General features: G+C 44.3%; 2 protein-coding genes across 3 annotated transcripts in view; one reads left to right on the top strand and one right to left on the bottom strand.

Moving 5' to 3' along the window:
• The window catches only part of rptor (regulatory associated protein of MTOR, complex 1), a 427059-nt gene that overhangs the window by 339231 nt on the left and 72151 nt on the right, over nucleotides 1-15677 (bottom strand). The gene's annotated exons all lie outside the window — the stretch shown is intronic.
• On the top strand, nucleotides 9025-15161 carry nptx1l (neuronal pentraxin 1 like). 2 transcript variants are annotated; one of them, XM_078571167.1, is made up of 5 exons: nucleotides 9025-9378; nucleotides 10004-10214; nucleotides 11274-11518; nucleotides 12109-12288; nucleotides 13846-15161. In XM_078571167.1, the coding sequence occupies exons 1-5, from the start codon at nucleotides 9079-9081 to the stop codon at nucleotides 14065-14067; spliced, it is 1158 nt and encodes a 385-aa protein (XP_078427293.1). In that variant the 5' UTR covers nucleotides 9025-9078; the 3' UTR covers nucleotides 14068-15161. The 2 variants fall into 2 exon arrangements, with proteins under 2 accessions (XP_078427293.1, XP_078427292.1); XM_078571166.1 differs by having other exon boundaries at nucleotides 9115-9531.

Genomic DNA, 15677 nt, shown 5'->3' with positions numbered 1-15677 from the left:
ACTTGCCTTTTCCATCCCCTCCTCATTTCTCCACACTGTATCCATTATCCACAACCCTAATTGACTTGACAAATTCAAACTGACTCAGACTGCTGGTGTGCAATGTCAAGGGAGATCAACTAATATTCTTTCAGAACTTCATGTGACAGGTAACAATCTCATTTTTAAATACCACACCCAATTCTGGCTCTACGTGCACTTTGCACCTACATTCCACATTTGCTAAACTCTGTTAGACAAAACATTTTCTCGATTTGCTGAGTTAAGCCAGATATAGGTCTGGTTTGTTTCAAAACTTAGTTTTGGTCCCCTTGTTTTGATTCCCATGCCAAAGAGAAGTGTTTGTTTCCTGTTTAATCTATCGCTTCCTTTCACTAGTTTAAACACCACAAAATCAGATCACTCCCTATCCTTGTTATGTCCAGGAAATATGAACAAAATGTACCTGGTCTCTCAAGATAATTAATTTCTTTCAGGCATGGTATCATTTCACTGAACTCATGCCAAGGTTACTTCATCCTTCCTTGGTTGAGGTACTCTAAGCTGAACACAATACCCTAACTGATGGTTAAACAAAAACTGCACCTTGTTGTTTTTATATTCTTTAGGTCTGATTTGAGGGCTATGGGGAAATAGCAGGGGAGTGGAACAAATTGGATAGCTCTGTCGAAGACCCAGGGCAAATGTAATAGGCCGAATGACCTCTTTCTGTGCTGTGCTTTCAACTCTATGATTTTCCAGCAAATGCAATGGATGGAAATTTTTGGGAAGCATGGTTGTGATTTCCTGACATATACTCCTGGTGGTTGGAACTCCTGACTGGAAGTGCAAATTCAGAAAGTCAGCCCTTATACCCCCTGTGAAGAGACCCTACATGGTGCTAGTCTTTCTAGTTATTTTTTGTACCTACAAGCTGCCTTTATGACTTATGCACCCTTGTTGTTCATCTACCTTCCCCAGTGCTTCTCACATATAAGTTACCTCACACCTTGTTGCAGAAAGCTAGAGCTGTCATCAATCCACTTGTTTAATCAAACCTACCTGCAATTTTCTGTTTGCTCCTTCAAATTCACTATTACTCTTGGTTCTGTGAACTTAAATAGCCCTCCCTTCATTCCCAAATCAGCCACATTTCTCCATGAAATGAAAAGCTGGGGCATCTATTTGCCACCTCCCATCAATTCAAATATATCTTCTTTACCACAATTTGCTGCTGCTCAGCTAATTTCCTATTCATATCGCATGGTTTTCCCCAGTTCCAGGTACATAGTTAGTGTACTGACGTGTCCCTTTAAGAATTATGGATCAATTGAATTGAATGTAGTTCTCCTTTAAATGCAATTTTATCAGATACTCTATAAAATTGATCCATCCATTTTATTTTCATACTTGTGTGTGGTCACAATCATAGTGAGAGATATACCTCAGTTTAATTCATATGCTGTTCAGTATTGCTACTTCGGTTCCCATATATTCATATTATTGGCATCAACAAACATTTTCTTTATTAAATAAAAACAAAAAACTGCGGATGCTGGAAATCCAAAACAAAAACAGAATTACCTGGAAAAACTCAGCAGGTCTGGCAGCATCGGCGGAGAAGAATGAGGACTCGAAACGTCAACTTTATTCTTCTCCGCCGATGCTGCCAGACCTGCTGAAACATTTTCTTTATCTCATTGATTGCTTAAAGTAATTATTCTGGCTTCCAAGAGCTTTACAAATGCTCACAAATAGAGGTTTGTCACAGAGGTCTGTAAAACTACTGTCTAAACATCTATATAAGGATTTTCTTTGATTCACAGCCAAATTGTAAAAGGTAATGTACCTAAACATGACTTTTCCCATTATTTGGACCTACATCAACACAGAAAAATAAACAGCATGTAAAAAAAGAACAAGGTCTTACATTTTGTTTTAAAAAGAACACTTAGAGATTCTAGCTAACTGAATGGATACAGGCCGATCATCTCAGCCCCAGATGCTGCAGGAGTTCCTCAGGGTAGGGTCCTAGGACCAACCATCCTCTGCTACTTCATCAATGACCTTCACTCCAACATAAAGTCTGAAGTGGATATGTTCATTTATGATTGCACGTATCAGATACTGAAGCACTGTATTTCCATATGTAGCAAGGCTGGACCTCATTCAGATAAGTGGCAAGTAATGTGTGCCACACAAGTAACATCTCCAACAAAAGCAAATCTAAGCATCTCCCCTTGATGTACAATGGCATTTCCATCACTGAATTCCCCCACCATCAACATCCTGGGGTTACCATTGACCAGAAATTTAACTGGACCAGCATAAATAGTGTGGCTACATGAATGAGTCAGGGACAGGGAATTTCATGGTTGACTAACTCATCTCTTGACCCTCTAAAGCCAATGGGCAATGAATGTTGACCTTGCCAGTGATGATCACATGGCATGAATAATTAAAAAGAGCAGGTGGTGTGGTGCTGAATTGTGTGGACCAGAACACCCTTAAGTTCAATCATTGATCTGCACTGAGTTAGGTGATCTTAGGCAGGGACTGCAGTTGACCTCAAGTGTCCATGAGATCGAAAGAGGGAAAATCAACCAGAGCACCAGTATCTGAGCTCTATCCTTTAACCCCTGCTGGCAGGTTTGTGTGCGCGTTGGCCAAGGATGGAGATGCGTTCAGCTTTAATTCCTCCTCCTGTAGTTAAACAGCCTGCCAACCTCCACAGTGGAGATAAAACAGAGAGCTGCCAACAGCTGTGGAACCATATTCCAGCATGAGTCACTGTCTTCAGGGTAGGAGCAAAGCAAATCGGAAGAAACACAAAATCTTTTTAGAAAAATCCCCATATGGTTTTGTGCAGAGATACAGGTCAAAAAGTTGCCACTGTTTTTCTCTTTGTCTCTCAAGGCCTCTGAGCTGAAGGAAAACATTTTGAAAACCTCAGAGAATGGTTGGTTACAGCACAGCAGGAGGCCATTTGGCCCAACGTGTCTGTGCTGGCTCTAAAGGAGCACTTCACCTATAGTGCCATTCCCCCACCTTCTCCCATAGCTCTGCACATTCTTCCTTTGGCAGAAACCTGCTGGTGGAGGAACAGTGGTGCGGTATATTTGAACTCTTGCAGCTGTAATGTGGAGTGATCAAATGCAGAGTTTCGACACGGTTCCTCAAGCATGGCTATTAATGCCTCTCCTGACTATCCTGTAGCAAAAAAGTAGGTGTGTGTAAATTAGTGAGCAAGACTGGTCATTCTTATTACTAGCCAGAGTCTTGTTCCAAAGCTAAAATGTTTTTCTTAACAATCACCTCCAAAACTGAAATTCCTTATTAAAAACTGTTAAAAAGCATTTGATAGAAAACCAATTGAGAGTGGGGAATAAGGCCTGTGTGCTACTTATTTAAGGGAAAAACAAGATGCTAAAGTTCCAGCAGAATGCTGTTGGAGGGAATGGCTAATACAAGGGTGGTCACGACACTGTGATTGTGGGCAGTAGTCCTTGTGTGCAATGGATGTTTATGATCTGCCTTTCATTGGCCCAAAAGGTTTACCCTCAGACTTCTACCATCCATGCATTTTGATCGCATTAGCAGAAAGAAAGATTAAAAAAAAGAAATAGAAAGAGCTAACAAAGTTGCACTTCTGTAACATCTTTCATAACTCAGCATGTCTCAAAAGTCTCAACAGACTCTTGTGAAGTGTAGTTACTCTTTTAAATGCAAATGAAATGGCAGACAAGTCTAGCGTTGCCAACAGTGATTGAATGTATTCCTGGAGGTTTTATCACATGACTTGCCCACACACTCCAGCCCTTAATCAGCCAACACATCCATCCTTGTGATGTACTGCCTTCCTACACCAATTGGAAAGCAAAGAGACACATTAACCAATTGGATGATTCTTGACTGTCAGCCAAACAGCTTTTTTTCCCCATTTTCAATATTTCTACATTTGGTAAAGCGAAATGTTCAAAGGAAGTTTTTTTTAAAAACTATCTTTTTTGATGGCCCAATGATTTTTCTCCAGGGTTGCACACAGCAGTGTCCAAGAGATTGATCTTCAATTCCTGGAATCTCCAGGCCAATCCTGGAGGGCTGGTAACCCTAGACATGTCTCATGTGAATGAGGGGGTCTCTAACAGTGCAATGCAGCACTCCATCAGTACTGCACTGACACGTCAGCCTCCATCATCCACTCATGTCTGGAAGTGCAGCTTAACCTCCTGACCTTCTGACTCAGAGCTGAGAGTTTTATTGTTGAACCCAATGCACAAATAGAATATCAATAATCCGTGACTGCAGAATGGACTTTGAGAATTCTCCGTTGGCCCAATGCAACTGAGCTTTCGATGGTTGGAACAATGAAATATTGACAATACAGCAGGTCAGTCAGTATTTGTGAAGGAAGCAAAATAGTTACAACATCTCAGGTGTGTATAATTCATCGGAACCCATGATTAACCCAGTTGGCAACGTTTTTATTTGTGACTGATTTGAGCTCATGTTCTCTGCCAGGTCTTGAGTGTATGAATCAAGCTGGCACCCCAGTGCATTCCTAAATGCTGCACTTTTAGAGGTCCTGTCTGCCATTCAGACCTCATGATGCTTCTTGAAGAGAGGTAGTGTGTCAATTCATAAAGTACATAAGTGAAACATAGGCAGTTCATCCAAACATCTGAATTCCTTATAACACATTCTTCATCGTCTATTAAATGTATGTTGACATTTTCCAATTTTCACTCCGGAGGTACATTCTAATCCCATCTCGTGCTGGGATATGACTGAAAGGGCAGGCTCTCTGTTGGCTCAGGAGGATCTTGGTAGATTTTCTCCCTCTCTAATACAGGGTGGAGATGACAGGAGGATGAGAAGCTGGGACCTTCCAAACCTGAATAGTTCCACAGTACAGCAGGCCCAGAATTTTTCGCTTGGCATGCGGACACGGACCCGACCTGTTCGAGTGTGAAGTAGCGCGTGATGACGTCAGGCGAGCGCCCCGACATCATCGCGCACTCGCACAATTTTTCGTTTGGCGAGCGCGCTTCCGACTCTGGCGCGCACCCGCCGACAATTAGGAGGCCTATTAAGGCCAGTAAAGTAGTAATTAACTGGGATTTTTCATTTCCTGTCCAACGTCACGGTTGGCGGGCGAGCGAATCCAGGCCAGGCTGCCTTTGCATTTTTCAGGAAACCACCTCATCCATGAGGTTTCCGTTATGAAATTTAAAAAGAAATGCCTGGACAGAATTTTCATCATGTATATGTTCCGGTGACTGATTCTGATGTGTGGGCGTTTTTTTTCCTGGTTTTTAAAATCTTTAATTTTTGTCTTTAGATTCTTCAGCTCCCTGAGGCAGCTCTCTGCCTTCAGGGGGCTTTCACTCGGCGCTCCCCGCTGCGCTTGCGCTGACTTCAGTGCCCACCCTCCTTCCGCCACCACCCCCCCCAAACCCTGGCAGCGCTGGGCCTTTCAGTGCCCCTCTCACGCTGGCTAGCCGTTAATTGACCAGCCAGTGTGAAATTGTGGTCAGGGGCCGATCGTGGTTGGAGGTCCGTTCCCCGGCTGCTCCCGGGCCCACCGACCACACCCGCCCGCCAAACTCAAAGCTCAGCCCCAGGGGGCAGATTTCACCCGTTCAGTCATTAGGGCACCTCATCTTTTTTTTTAAAAAAATACATGGGCCAGAATTTTTCGCTTGTCAGGCGGGTGCGCACCCAACCCTAATGAGTATAAAATGTCGCGCGATGACACTGGGCGGGCACAGGTGGGAGTTGGCAGCACGCGCGCCGACAATCAACAGGCCTATTAAGGCCATTAAAGTAATAATTTAGTTCCATTTTCCGCTGCCTGTCCAACCTTACGGTTGGCGGGCAGGCGAAAAGGCCAAGCGGCCTTTGGATTTTTTAGGAAGCCACATCCACGGGCAGGATGAGGTTTCCAAAAACAAATGAAAATAAATAAAAATGTTTAAATCTCATTCATAACATGTCCCTGCTCATGTGAGACAGAGTCACATGACAGGACATGCTTTTCTAACATTTTAAAATTCTTTATTTTTAATGTTTTAAATCTTTAGCTCCCTGAGGCAGCTCTGTGTCTCAAAAGCACGCCTTTGGGGCCAGCCAAGGACTTTCAGGATTTTCGTGGAGGTTTTGCGAAAGCTGCTCCTACATTGGAAACAGCTTGCTGGTGAGAGAGAACTTTTAATATTAATAATGGCACACAATGAATCATCACTCATACAAATAGGTCTCAGATTTTTTTCATTCGGTGAAACTTTTCCAAAAGATCCATCAATGTTCGATAATGTCCACGTCACATCTTCCAAGAGGATGGCCCACTTTCCATGCTGCTCAGTGACTTGAAACTTTCGCACACACGAAAATGGAAGAAGGACGTGTTTGGAATGCCAAGCCAGGGAAGAGGTAGATCAGACCCCTGTAGTTAACCTTGAAGGTGTGGTAACTGTTGCGGGCAGTGGAAAGGGGAATGCTACAGAGTCACCGTGAGGTGAAATTTCCCCGTGAAAGGTCAATTGATACAGGACACTGACTGAGCAGCACTTCCACGCTGCAGGTGACACTCTACCTGGTCACCATGTGCACACCTGGGGCTTTACTTTTACCTGTTTACTGGGTCGAGGTCTCCAGCAAAAGGCTAAATGCAACAAGTGAGCGGATATAGACAATGAAACATGTGAGTATACCCGGGGCCGGGGCGATGCTGAACAAGATGTGTTACCACTGTATTGTTATCATGTAGAATTCCCCAAGGTGCTAATGTACAAATTTCTACACAGTTCATTACATTATCACCTAGTCAAAAGATACACGCCTGAATAAATCATGTTGATAAAACACATAATGAGCGACCACAATCCCATTTCTCCAGATGTTAATGAAGAAATTTCCTAATTTTAATCATACCCCATAACCCTCTCATTTTATATCAATGAATTAGTCAAGTTAGCAGAAGCATTGCCATTTATGTACTCTCACGATGTTTCCAATAGGGTTTTACAGAGTTTGCCTTCAAATGGATCAATTGTGACTGGGATATGGGATGTCATAGACTCCAATCGGTGCCTGCGGCTTGGCTCATGGTACAATCGCCCACTAACTTGGGCACTGATCATTGGGCCCTGCCACAGAACCATTCATCCCTATCAAAACACCACCAACTCTTCCAGAACTGGCTTGCCCAACACATGGCACTTTAAGATGTTGCTTGGATCTTGCTTACCAACCATGTGGTGGCAGCCAGTAATGTTTTAGTTGCTCTTGTTGGCACACAATTCTAGGGAGTTACACTTTCCAAAGTGCTAACACCAAATGTGGCATCCATGGCCACTCTTGGTTGACTGAAAAATTAAAATTCCTGTTTCAGTTTTAGACCGAGTTGTGCTGATCTCTCAGATTTACTCAAAGATGTCCCGTCTTGGGAGAAGGGCTGTGGGGTAGTTGGGGGTGGGGGATGAGGGGAGAACTGAGGGAGACAACTGTTCCTCTGTAAACCTGTAAACTTGAATTGGTCACTTTGAGAAGAGTAGTGACCACAGCATGAAGTGGCATCGCCAGCATTTTGCCATTGAAGATTTGTGCGGACAGATGTGTGTGTGTGTGTGTATGTATTTTGTATGTTTTATGTGTGTTTTGTGTATTTGCGTGCTTGTGTTTTGTGTGTGTACATGTGTGTTTTGTGTGTTTTTGTGTATGTGTGTTTTGTGTGTGTACGTGTGTGTGTTTTTGTGTATATGTGTGTGTATGTGTGCGTGTGTTTTCTGTGTGTACATGTGTATGTGTGTGTATATATGTGTGTTGTTACGGGAAACAACCAGGGTCAGCCAGAAGGCGCGTGACAATTTCTCCTGACAGTCTTGAGTCGCTGTTCTAAATATTCATGAGGCAAGAAGGGGAAATGACAACACCAAAGGACACACCTCCATTAATACTGGAAAGGAGAGAGCCCTAAGTCCATTAGTCGCAATTTGCGTCGCCTTTTGCCAGTTCTAACTGTCAGGGAATGGGGCGGGAATCCTCCCCAGGATTTTTGGGGGGGGGAGGTGGAATAGCGACATGAATGGAAATTGTCACATATCCAATGACTCAATCTCACCACTTTAGTATAAATAATTTAAACTATTGGACATTTGATATCCGAATGACTTAATTTTCCCAGACATTTATTGCTAAACCACAATGAATAGTCAACGAAGCTCTAAGTTTCCCTTTTTTTAAAAAAAAATTGATTGAAGAAACTGTAGTTTATCCCAAATCAACCCTTATGTCGATTTCACTTTTTTTTAAAAAAAAATTCTGACCTCGGGATTATTTTTTTTTTTACAACCATGAATCGAACGACACTCAAATCGAAGCTGCACCTTTGAGGGAAGATTTTTTGTTTTACACTGTACATGGGAGAGAGATGCGAATCATCTCTCAGAACAAGTAGCAGAGTGAGAGGCTCCTGACCGCCTCCCTGTAGTCGCAGTGAGGGAGGTGGAGGTGGAGGGGGGCGGGGGGGGGGGGGAAGAGTTTGAATCTGCACGATTTTGAAAAGCGATTGCAACTAACTCCTTCAATCTCCTGGCATCTTACTCAATCCCGCCAATGAAACTGTAATATTAAAATACGTGGGGGTATTTGAAAAAAAAAATGCAACAGCTTCCTTCTTAAGTATTGACGTAAAACTGTAATCTTGACGCATTTGCTGGTGGTTTGAGGTTGGGGGGTGCGGGGGGTGAAGAAACTTCGAAGCCCATCGCCAAACGAAGACTTGTAAAACCTAGATAAATATTTCAAGTGCTGGGGGATAGCCGTTACTTTTTCTGAAGATGTGCCTATATGGATCCCACCCCCTCTCCCCTCCCTCCCTCCACTGGGACCTCAAGTCAAGATACTTGGGGATGTTTAATGTCTGTTCTCTGTGACGTGCTCACAAGGCAAAAAAAAAAATGGGAGCAATTAAACTGGAATTCCACCCATGCCTGACGTGTCCATGTGAGGCTGTATAAATGATGCCAGCGCGCTGTGCACCGCCTCAGTTGCCGTGGATAGCTCCTTGGTGCTGAAACCCGCCTCCGTTCCCGAACCATGTCCCTCCCAGCCTGGTGCAGGCTCTTCTTCGCCCTCTCCTGCCTCCTGGCTGAAGCCGCGGCCCAGGACTTCGCCCAGACCCGATTCATCTGCACCTCCATCCCCCTGGACATGGACCCCATGTGCTCTGCCCCGATGCAGAACAGCGGCCCGGTGGACAACATCAAGGGGACCATACTCCAGCTCCGGGAGACCATACTGCAACAGAAGGAAACCATCATGAACCAGAAGGAGACCATCAGGGAACTCACCGCCAAACTTAGCAGATGCGAGAGTCAGAGTATGTCAGAGCCCTCGGTGAGTGAACACAAACCCGAACAGGGTCTCCACAGCGAGCAGTCAGGGAACAGTAGAAATACCCTGGGAGATCTCTCTCTAGCTCAAGCGGATACATTAAGTCAATTTGGACAAACTTTACAATCACTCAAAACACGCCTGGAGAATTTAGAGGTAAATATAAGTAGAAATTAAACTTCTAAATGTCGTCAAACTAGATTAGAAGGGAAAAAAAATGCAGACGACCCAATCGGACATTCATGCGATGACCGATTGGAATCGATTTGAGAGAGCCCTGATCAAATGGATACGACTTTTAAACAAAAAAAAAATCCCTGCAAAATGTTTGTCCAAGTTCCAGGTAATGAAAGTTCGATCTGATTTATATGAAGCGGCAGTTACCCAGTCCTTTGATTTTTTTTATATAAAGCCCCTCATGTTTACATGAGTAAGATTAGAAATAGATGGCGTTTTTTTTTTAGAAACCAGGCTGTCCCATTCGGGCTGCCTGGGCTGTTTTGTTAGTGCGGGGTCAGTGCAATACTCGTAATGCAGTGTGTTCGCGTTAAGCCTCTGTAACCTGCGTCTTAACTCCTCTGTGTGTGTGTGTGTATGTGTGTGTGTGTGTCCTCGGCGCGGACAACAGCAATACAACAGAGGCAATGTCTCCGTGCAGACAAATAGCTTGAAAGATCTTCTGCAGAACAAGATTGAAGATCTGGAAAAGCAGGTCCTGTCCAGAGTCAACAGTTTGGAGGAGACCAAAACCGCGGTGAGGAACGACTCGACGGAAAACAGAGGCAAGATCGAGAATGCTCTGAACTCCCTCCACCAAAGGATCAGTGATTTGGAAAAAGGTAAGAGGGTGGTGGTGGGGGGGGGGTTGTTGAGACGGAGACTCGGGACTTAAAAGAGCTCAGAGCTACAACTCGTGAAGTTGCACCTTTGCAACGAGTAATGCGTTACATCGAGTCTAGGTGTTTAATGTCACATTGTAGAATTTGGACTATTTTATAGGACTTCCAGATCTGCTGGGCTTTCGGCTGGGGGTCCGGGCGTTGAGTGGTGATCCGAAAATCGGGATTTCTGGTTAATGGAGGGGCTTGGGGTGGGTGGGGGAGCCGACTTTTAGAGCGAACTGTAGGGATATGGCAAAGTATTGTGACCAATGAGTGATGTCCTAATGCTGCACATTAATATTGAATGGTTCCTGTTAGTCCGATAGAATGCAGCTTAGTCTGATAAAGATTAAAGAGTGGTGAATACAACACCCAGCTCAGGAGGGGGGGGGCAATGGCCTGGCAGTAATTCGGTCAAGCACCCCCCACCCCCCACCTCCCCTCTCTATAAGCTCTTCTCGCCAATGACAGAGCCTATATTTAGCCGGCTGGCCGCACTCGGCTGCTCCGATAGCAGCAGCTGAAGAGAAGGCGCATTACGGCACTGTTCCCGCACACACTGAAGCAATCTGTTTGACAAAACTTCATCCGGATGGCCGAGTGTAGAGACCGCCCCCTCCCTCCCTCCCCTCCCCTCCACCCCCCTCCAGTTGCTGCTGCAATATGGATGGCGCAGCGGTCTCCTACCAGATAGCAATGGAAAGATGTCCCAGGTCGCCGCTCACATGACTGGGATTATACTGCGGGATGCTTCTTTGATGGGGAATTAATCTGGTGTGGCGGTTATACAAGAAAGGAGCGTGATTCAGCATTGGAACAAATGCACGGGAAGCACACAAAACACACGGTACTTCACCACCGCAGGCAGTCAGGCACCGGGTTGCTTTAGGTGTACCATTTTCACAAAGGGTTCTATTACTTACCTACCAGGAAGGTGACCCCCTGTCTAAAAAAGGTGCCCATCACCGCCGTTCCTTATTGGCTCTCTCTCTTTGCATTCCTTCTTTGCATTTTCAGGACAAAGGAATTCCAGACCTACAGATAAATTCCAGATAACCTTTCCTTTAAGGACCAACTACATGTACGCCAAGGTGAAGAATAGCCTGCCCGAGATGTATGCCATGACTATCTGTATGTGGCTTAAGTCCAACGCCTCCCCCGGGGTGGGGACCCCCTTCTCCTATGCTGTCCCGGGCCAGGCTAACGAGCTGGTTCTCATTGAGTGGGGGAATAACCCGATGGAGATTCTCATCAACGACAAGGTAAAGGAGCCCGGAGCCCGGAGCCCGGAGCCAAGGTGTGTCATGTCCCTTTCAGTGGAGGTGTTTAGCTCTTCGCCGACAAACCAGAGAAAGAGGGGGGGGGGAGGCCATTCGTCCCCTCGAGGCTGCCCTGCCACTCCATGGCATCCTGGCTGATCCGAATTTTAAAAAGTCGTGATCCTGATTCAATTGTGCGCCCAAAACACTCGGCTGAAGCTCTGTAATATTTGATGCAGCGTCATTCGGGTAGAATTAACACTGGCTGCTTTATGTACACTGACCCTAATCTTCATGGGTAACGTTTTCTTAAATGGGACACCTGCCAACGTATACCTCTACCTGGGCCCCTGCAGGAAAAGGCGCTTGCTAACCAATCTGATGTAGTTAGCGCCACAGACATGCCGGACTTCACTTGGGACGAATCTGTGGTTTAAGGAGACGTGGGCTGGGTTTAAGGAGACATCGCCCGTAAATTTACTGATGCTCCACTTTAATCTTCACTCTATGGGGGCGTTTTCCAATTACAGCAGCGATTATAAGTAGATATGGAGGATCAGCACGTTAACATATTAACAATTCATTTTTCACAGGTGGCCAAACTCCCCTTCGTCATTAATGATGGGAAATGGCATCACATTGCTGTTACTTGGTCTACAAGAGATGGCGTCTGGGAGGCCTATCAGGATGGACTGAAGAGGGGTGAAGGTGAAAATCTAGCACCGTGGCATCCCATTAAACCTGGTGGAATCATGGTTTTGGGCCAAGAACAGGTAATTGTCCCCCAGGTAAAATAACAGCGTGAGAAAGATGCAATTAGACATTGGACTAAAGACAATTAAGTGGAGTGACCATCCAGCTGGATATCTTGCACTGTGGTCTGATCCTATTACAAATTGTCCCAACTCACCTTTCAACTTCAATATTAATCCAATGGCAGAGGGCAGTTAGCGCCATTAAAAGCAAAAACAAACACTAACAAGCTGCAAAGGGGTACACTGGCAAACATAAATCAATCAAACACACTACGCTGAGCCCATGGGAGGGATGCCTGGGAACAGTGGGTGGTTAACTCTGCACCACACTGGCCTGTTCACTCAGGAGGGGAGATTAACAGGTTAGAACGCTCCAATTGGGCCATAGATCCAACTGCCGGGATCACACAGCTCGTCATGTGTCTGTTCATTCCCCACGTATTATGTGTCGGGCCAGTAAAATGGATGTAAATTCTGGACCTGGTGGTATGCCTGCAATTCTTGCAATGTCACATTTCAATAAGATTAATTAACGGAGATGATTTTTTTTTTCAAAGTGTGTCTGAAAGGTGTGGAGAGCTGGGTGCCAATTACACTAATAAACCCAAGCAGTTTGAGCCCTTTTTAAGTTTAGAAAACTCTTCTACCCCCTCTTTGACAGCAACCTTTAAATCCTGCCCAGATACTTGTGTATAGAATTCCTCTCCCCCTTCTCCCCCCGACCCCCACGTTACAGTAGTGGAAAAAGGGGCATTGTGCTGTGTAGACACGTACCTGGTCTATTGTCATATTCCACAGTGAAATAAATAATAAGCACAGCTGTTATTTGTATGTTGCTTGCTTAGGAGATGAATGGATTTTTTGTTAATCTTTCATGGGATGTGGGTCACACTGGCAAGGCCAGCATTTATTGCCCAACCCTAATTGCCTTTGAACTGGGTGGGCTTGCTAGGCTATTTCAGAGTTAAAGAGTCTAGACCAGGTAAGGATGGCAGATTTACTTCCCTCAAGGACAATTGTGAACCAGTTGGGTTTTTACAACAAGTTTAATAGCACCATTACTGAGACTAGCTTTCAATTCCAGATTTTAAAAAAAATAATCAATTGAATTCAAATTCCAGTAGATGCTGTTGTGACAATCGAATCCTTGCCCCCGAAGCATGAACCAGGACCTCCAGTGATGTTGATCATCTTCCCGACATTGTGGCACAAAGGGCTCATCTCTTACAGCGATTGGGATTGATTATAAACTATCTAATGTTGGGAATTACATATGAACATTAGGATCTCAATAACTAGTTCACTGCACCATATTAGTGACAGGGAGGTGCAAGACACTTTTTGTGCCCAGCACACAGTGTACTGCGGAGAGGTGTGGACTGTGGGGGTGGGGGAGGTGGTCAGGCACACAGCAAGGAAGGGAAATCAGCAAAACCTGTCATCCGGGGCCATTCCTGTCTGCCTGGTTTTAGCTTTCTCAGGGCCAGAGAGGGAGAGACGCACTACACACACATGAATAGACAAGGGACAACATTCCAGTTACTGAAATTGTTGTTTTCCCTCCTTCTGAATTAGGATACATTAGGTGGTGGGTTTGATGCCACACAGGCCTTTGTGGGTGAGATGTCCCACTTTCACATGTGGGATAGAGTCCTAACTCCAGGAGAAATCTACAGCCTGGCAAATTGCAGCGCCAAGACCCTGGTGGGCAATGTCATTGCATGGACTGAAGCCAACGTCGACATCTATGGTGGCGCCACCAAGTGGACATTTGAAGCGTGCCGCCAGGTCAATTAATCATTGGAAGGGGACTCTACAGTATCTTTTACGGCTCCAAAATCAAATTTCTTTTTTCAGGAATAAAACTTAAAAGAATTTTGTGCAAAAAAAAAAGTTACTTGTGTTCGTAAAAATATCTTGTCATGACAACTGGATCATACTTCTCAGGCGTAATATAGAGGGAGCATCAAAGAATTCTCTTCTCGACCTTCAACTGACAGCCAACAGTACCTAGGGAAAGCCCATGTGCTTTAAGTGTCTGATGGCGTGTTTACTTGATGCCAATTAGCCTGAGTGCCTTTGGCAGATGCAAAATGCAACAAGTAGTTTTTTTTTTCTCGTTTGCATATTTTAAAAAAAAAACTCATTATTTGAGATAATTGCGTTGTAGGAACATGTCTTGTTAAAAATAAAATTGCTATGATTACGTATGGCTCAACTGCAAAATACACTCAAGTACTAACGAAGGTACGGCTAAAAATGCTGAACACACATATTGTTAAACTGAAGGTGTAGAATAATGTGGGTGCTTTTTTTTTTAAACACGGTCCATCGTATCACATCACAGGCTTAAGGCATGGCGACTTATATTGTGTGTGTTTATTTTCTATTCCATTCTGACCGGCAGTTCATCCAACGGGAGAGAAAATAAATGTAACGTTGCGCCCTCTAGTGAAAAGGATTATTTTTTCTAAAGGAAATTTTGCAAACGTTCCAAACATTTTTATTGAATTTGATGCCTGAGTGAGGACTTTCCCCAAAATTATTTAGATGATATAAAATATTGGTTTTTTTTTTGCCAGTCATTGGTTCTTTGCAAGTAAGATAAAGTATTTATAAATGTATATATTGTACAATATGAGGAAGTTGTATGTACCATAGACCGTCACATTCAAACCAAAGTTGTAAATATTCGGACTCCAGACCCCCATACTCTTAAGTAAATCTCGTTTCTGAACAGTGTAACGATTAGACACTACATTATACGACCATTTCTTTAAAAAAAAGCGCTATGTTTTTATGTCATTAATGCTTTTTCATTTAATGCAAATGTGACATGTACTGTCAATTTTATTTTTACACAATAAAGAATAAGAAAGATCACTGGCATCAATCACGGTCGTTTTTTTTATTCTGTGACAAAATGAACTATCCGCAAAGTTTGGAGTGATGCTTGCGTGCTGCTAGAGTATAAGTATGCCAGCCACATTGAACCATAGTTTAGATCAACTTGCATCACCTCCCACGCCTAACAATTCGCGCGATTTGTACTGTCCAGTGTTCACACTTTACAGGAAGCTGGAGAAGTGGCCAATTGTTTGCGAGCAATGTTAAAGTGCACAGTACAGGCGACAAGAACCCCCTAGTGTTCCGCTTCCCGTCCTGAGCATGCGAACGGGGTGAAGAACAGGTTGCAGATTGAAAAATGCTGAGTCTTGGCAGGAAAAGGATACCCCCAAAACAAGCTCGTACAGCAAGGAAAAGGCGCGCTTAATGACAAAACTCAGGGGCGAGTTGTTCTAATAACACATGACTTCAGACCACCAGCCCTGCATATATAAACAGACACGCCTTCTATGTTAACCATGGAGAACAGAGGATCATTGAACTTAGCCTGATGACTCCCA

Source organism: Cetorhinus maximus, chromosome 24 (assembly GCF_964194155.1).
Source record: "Cetorhinus maximus chromosome 24, sCetMax3.hap1.1, whole genome shotgun sequence".
NCBI classification, from domain to species: Eukaryota; Metazoa; Chordata; class Chondrichthyes; order Lamniformes; family Cetorhinidae; genus Cetorhinus; species Cetorhinus maximus.
This window is presented reverse-complemented; position numbering and strand designations above follow the sequence as displayed.